This window comes from Wolffia australiana, chromosome 6, assembly GCF_029677425.1.
Source record: "Wolffia australiana isolate 7733 chromosome 6, ASM2967742v1".
Taxonomy (NCBI): Eukaryota; Viridiplantae; Streptophyta; class Magnoliopsida; order Alismatales; family Araceae; genus Wolffia; species Wolffia australiana.
In genome coordinates this window covers 7826934-7832933 of record NC_135840.1, presented here as the reverse complement: position 1 = coordinate 7832933, position 6000 = coordinate 7826934, and the positions used below count along the sequence as shown (strand labels likewise).

Genomic DNA, 6000 nt, shown 5'->3' with positions numbered 1-6000 from the left:
ACTAGCACCCGTGTCAACACCAGCAATCTGCGCGGCGTCGCCGCATTCGACGCCCAAGCTAGGTGCTGCGCGTCCAGCACTACCCGCGGGAGTGCTTCACGCCCTTTATGACGCCTTGGTGCTCTCATCGTGTCACATGCCTTAGTCTCCTCGCGGGATGTCTCCTGGCCCCGCGCCCCGCACTTGCAATGCGCGCACTGCCCGCGCGGCCGTTGTGCGGCACCTCGCACAACTCCGCGCACTGCACTCGCGACACGCCGCCTGGCTTGCGCGTCCCACACCCATGTGCAGCACTTCCTGCTCCCGCACGGTGCTTGGCGCTTGGCACTTGCATATAGCGTTGGCGCCCGTGCGTGGCACTTAGCGTTGGCGCGCGGCGCTTGGTGCATGCGCGCTCACGCCTATCGACCCACGCGCCCAGCACGCGCGGACTTCACCCGATCTTTCCCCCCTTGGGCGTGGACGTGCACATGCACCGTCTGTAGTGTATCACCATATACAAGAGCGATGGCCTGAAAGATCAGGTTTGGGCATCGCTACCCATAATGACTCAGTCCTTTAATGTCGTGAGCCTAAAACGCGAACACTCCCTCCCAATAAGCACACAGGCCTCTGGGCACGGAATGCCGACTAGTTAGGGGCCTAACACAACCCTCCTGCCTAAAATTGTCGACGCCCTCGTCGACGCCTACTGCTCCGCTTCATATGCTTGCAGTAGGTCCTCGAACTGCCATAAGTCTGAGTCGCGCTCCAAGGTGACTGATTCCGCTAGTCTGTTCTTCCACTTGATTACGTACTCAATCTTGTGATAGCAACCACGACGTCCTCCCCGGTCAATTTCTCTCTTCGCCAGGACTACTTCTACTTCCTGATTGAAATGCGCATGCACATTTGGCGGCGCATGCTGGGGCTGGTTCCTCGCCGCATCTTTAGAATCTAGTATATATTTCTTCAGAACTGACAAATGGAAGATCGGATGGATAGTCAGCCGACGGGGAATGTAGAGCCAGTAGGCAACCTGTTCGATCTTCGCTACCACCTCGAAAAGTCCATCATAGCGGGGTACCAGACCCTTGTGACGTTGCTTTGCTTGTTTTGTCTTTAACATCTGCGTGTTGGTCTTCAATAAAACCATGTCGCTGACTTGGAACTCTACGTCTCGTCTATGTTGATCGGCATACTTCTTCATTCTCTGAGCAGCACCTTCTAGTGCCTCGTGGCTTCCTTAATGCGAGCATGATAGTCGCGCGCAAAGCAGAAGGCTGCGGGGAAATGTTCGTTCCCCTTTCTCTTCACCACTTCCGGAGGAGTTACTGGCTGTCTTCCCATTGCAATCTCAAATGGCGAGTGACTTGTAGCCGATCTCTAGTTGATGTTGTGTGCAAATTGCGTTGCATCCAGCTCCACCCAATTCTCCTGATTGACCAAAACGTAATGTCGTAGGTATTCTTCGAGGATGGAGTTAACACGTTCCATCTGATCATCTATCCGAGGGTGGAAGCTCGTGGAAAATTTGATCTTGGAGCCCATGTACTTGAATAGTGACTCCCAGAAATGATCTGTGAATCTTGTATTTCGGTCGCTAATGATGTCCAGTGGAAGACCCCAGTACTTCGCCACATGGGACATAAACAGACAAGCCACACCATCTGCGTGCACCTCCGACTTGGTGGGAATGAATGTCGCATATTTGGAGAAACAATCCACGACAACCAAAATGGCATCGTCCTTAGGAGAGGTTCCAGCATTCCAAGTGCCTTTGCCTTCTTCATCTTGTCTTGTTTACACAGTAGGCATGAACGAACATAAGCCTCCACATCTCGTTCCATTACTAGCCAGTAATAGCTGCTGGACAGGAGTGCAAGTGTTTGTGCCTGCCCTGGGTGTTCAACGTGGGGTGCGTCGTGTGCTTCGTAAAAGAGCTTCCGGCGCAGCCACCCACACGCGGCACATACGGCATGTTCCCGTTTGTATAGATAATGCCATCTTCCGTCCATAATCTCATTGTCTCACCCGCAGCAATGCGCTTCATCAGGCTAACAGCTTCTAGATCATCTTTCAACGCCAACTTGATTTCATCAAGAATGCTTCCTTGGACTGCAGAAAGTGCGGCCACAAACACTTTTGATTCTTTGCAGCTTAAGGCGTTGGCCACTTGATTGGCGCGCCCTGGCTTGTACTTCAAGACGAAGTCAAACTGCGCCAACAAAGTCCTGCCATCTTGCTTGCTTCGGGGTCAATTTCTTCTGAGACTAAAGCAACTAGTGGCCACATTATCGGTGTAGACCACGAATTTCCCTCCGAGTAGATAGTGACACCAGACTCTCAGGCAATGTACCACCGATGCCATCTACTTCTCGTGTATTGAATATCATTTTTCCACGTCGTTCAGCTAGCAGTTCTCGTAAGCCACGGGGTATCCGTCCTACATCAAGACACCTCCAAGTGCGACATCAGAAGCTATAGTATGTACCTCATATGGTTTGTTGAACTTGGGCAATCAGAGCACCGGTTCGCTGGAGACTGCACTCTTCAACTTGCCAAATGCTCTTTGACACCAGTCTGTCCACTGCCACTTCACATCTTTCTTCAGCAAATTCTTAAGAGGGGCGGCTAGTTGGGAGAAGCCTTTGATAAACTTCCGGTAGTAGTTAGCCAACCCAAGGAAAGATCTCAATTGTGGCACTCCCTTCGGCTCTGTCTAATTCCTTATGGCCTTCACCTTCGAGGGATCCATGCGCACACTTCCCTTCCCGACCAGGTGCCCAATGAACTCAATCTCCTACAAGGCAAACTCCACTTTTTCGGGTTGAGGTAGAGCTCATGCTCCTTCAGCTTGGCCATCACCTTCCTCAAGTGCCTCAGATGATCATCCAAGCTCTGGCTGTATACGAGAATGTCATCCAAGTACACAACAACAAAATCATTGATATAGTCTTGAAAAATACTGTTCATGAGGCAACAAAAAGAAGCAGGAACATAGCGTGTCACGCACGCCGTCTTCGGTTCATCCCCCTCCTTGATCCGCACTTGGTGGTACCCGCTCTTCAAGTCCATTCGTGAGAAGTAGCGAGCCTCGCCGAGCCTGTTAAACAACTCTTTAGAGTTGGGTACAGGATATTTATTTTTCACTATTACCTTGTTCAATGCTCGGTAGTCCACACGAAGTCGGAGCGACCCGTCCTTCTTATGGAAGAGAACTGGGGCGCCGAAGGGAGCCTTGGATGGCCAGATGAGCTTGCTCTCCAGCAATTCTTGAAGTTGTTTCCTCAGCTCCTCCATGTAAGCGGGGGCCATTTTGTAGCGCCCACGCAGGGGGACGTGTACCGGGGAGTAATTTGATCTCGTGGTCCACATCCCGCCTTGGCGACAACTTCATGGGGAGTTGCACGGGCATCATCCTGACAAACTCCCGTAGTACATCCGCAATTGGCTCCGGTAGTCCACCCGTGGTAGCACCCGGGTTGTTGTCATCTTCATAACCCCAACTAAGTGCAGCCAAAGGGGCTGGTGCGCACCCCTGCTTTTCACCCTTTTTTGGGGGTGCCGGCCCTCATATGGTGACAAGGAAGGTCTCTTCCCCCTTCCTCAATCCGTTCTTGACTTGCATGGCGGCCAGGAGAGCAGTGTTTCGCGGCTTCTAGGCCCCTTGGTCCCTCACAAAACATGGGTGAGATCCCTTCGAGAACAGCACGCCGCGGTATTGGGAAAACACAACTGCGTGTGATCCCATTAGGAGGTCGAGACCTAGGATGACCGTGAAGTCATCCATGGGGGACACCATGAAGTTGGTCCGGCCCTCCCACATTCCCACTTGCAGCAACACCCCCTTGGCCACGCCAACAATGTCTCGAAGATCTTCATGTAATTAATTTCATTAAATCATTAATAAATTCAGCCTTAAATACTCAGAGATAGTAATTAGGAATTTGCATAAGTTATTAAACAAATCAAATGGAGTCAAATTTTGAAAAATATTTGAACATTATAAGAAAATACGTTTATATTCATGTTAGAGAAAATACAAGTCCTAAATACATGATTTGACTTGTTCGCCATATTGTCAAAGTAAGTAGTGTTTTATACAACTTAGGCTGCTAATTTATCTTCACTTACAATTAGCCAACTAGTTGACTCTGATTTGATCACAACCCTTATTGAGGCATGCATTGCTCTGAACATTCATCAAAACACACATTAAAATATTGTACTAAAATTCCCTTAAACTTTAATCTTCACTTTACAATGCCACCAACCACACCTTTAAATTTATCATGTAGCAAAAGTTACGGTCCTTTTTGTACAACCCTTACCATAGCCCAAATCCCCAACTCACCGTGCAATGTTGCTCCCAACTTACGTAGACGCCTACAATATGCGAGTGAAGGTCAACTATTAATTCAAATTAATTCATCCAAAAAATTCTCAGCAAAAATAAAAAATCTAATAAATACAATAAAATTTAATCAGATAAAATAAACCATTTATATATTTATTTTATTAAATTAGTCAAGTAGTTTGATTTTATTTTTATTCAAATTAATTCATATAAAATTATAAAAATAAAAAAGTATTTAAAACTCTAGAAAATATAATAACCTTTTTTCAACTCATAATTCACTTTTAAAATATCTACTCTCTATGGATTCAATCCCTAATGCGTGCTTAGTGAGAAAATTATTATATTTTTTGTTGAATACAATCAGAACCTTAAAATGAAATTCGAGCCCAATTCATTTTTCTCATCATAGATATATGTTAAAGGGTCATTACGATTCTTTTTTTTGTTTTTTGTTTCACATAATATTAAAGGATCATGTCAATCATGGCCTTTGAAAGTAACAGTAATGTTCTAGGTTCCTATGATACCTACTAAAATGATGAAGATAAAAATAAGGGCAACATGGTTAGGAGTAATGGTGGGAAGGATTAGGACAGATAAACCTTTTGATTAACCATAAATGAAGGTTTATTACACCATTTAAGGCTTTTGATTTATACATCTACATGTATAATGTTCCTTAATAGCATATATCAAGTGAGAGTTGAGTCCACAGGGAGATAGAATTCAAAAATGATTTTTTACTTTCATTTTTTATTTTATAATTATTTAGTAAGTAAACCTAATTTAATTAGAATATAGGTAAAACTGATTCAAAATAATTATATTATGTATGATAAATATATTCCTAATTAATCTATTTGATCCAAATTTTATAGAATAATCTTGAGAATTGTTTATAAATTTATAATAGAAAATAGTAATTAATTATTATTAAATACCGTAGCCACTGCTTCAGTAGCGCCACTGATAGAGGTGACGTGAATTCAGTGAGAGGATGAGTTTTACCCTCGAAGATTGTGTTGTAGATGGTTGCAGCTAGGCGTTGGGGAATGGCAGAATGGGTATAGTGCTGCAATTTTTAAATTATTATCAGTAAATATATGTTTTCACCGTCATGATGGATACATATACATGCCAACAAGCAAATGTATTGGTGGTGGACTTCATGATGGTGAAACCAAAGGTTATCGATGGTGAGGAGTTTGAAAAAAAGATAAAGATCACACTACCTTGACACCGCGTGCCCAATGGGCTGAGTGGTACTTTTTATTCACAAGTCTTTATTGAACATCACCCCTTCAATCCTTCACTCTTGGAAAGCATGAATGTACCCTTTTTTTTTTTTGAATGAACAAGCCCCTAAGCTAATCGTAACTAAGAACAATATCCAAGGTTCCCTTCTTTACAAAGATGCGGGGTATTACTTAAAGATAAATGACATGGATGGATAGAGGAGAAAATATGGAACTACCCACAAATGTATAAGCTGAAATTCCTTCAAGATTAATAGATATTGCGATTTACAGTTGAATTATTATCAGTCATTTGAATTTCTCTCTCCTCGTTGATCCATGTTGTAGATTTTGGGAAATCTGTAAATGGTTAGAAAAACTCCATAAATTTTTTAATAGCTTCAGTACAGAAAATTATTTTTT

General features: G+C 44.2%; 2 protein-coding genes across 2 annotated transcripts; both read right to left on the bottom strand.

Moving 5' to 3' along the window:
• Positions 1-688: 688 nt before the first annotated feature.
• On the bottom strand, positions 689-1189 carry LOC144704943 (uncharacterized). Its single transcript, XM_078577530.1, has one exon. The coding sequence runs from the start codon at positions 1187-1189 to the stop codon at positions 689-691; it is 501 nt and encodes a 166-aa protein (XP_078433656.1).
• A 176-nt stretch (positions 1190-1365) lies between these two features.
• On the bottom strand, positions 1366-3297 carry LOC144704942 (uncharacterized). The gene is made up of 4 exons (XM_078577529.1): positions 3139-3297; positions 2723-2782; positions 1956-2197; positions 1366-1777 (listed from the first exon to the last, which is right to left on the bottom strand). The coding sequence occupies exons 1-4, from the start codon at positions 3295-3297 to the stop codon at positions 1366-1368; spliced, it is 873 nt and encodes a 290-aa protein (XP_078433655.1).
• Positions 3298-6000: the final 2703 nt, after the last annotated feature.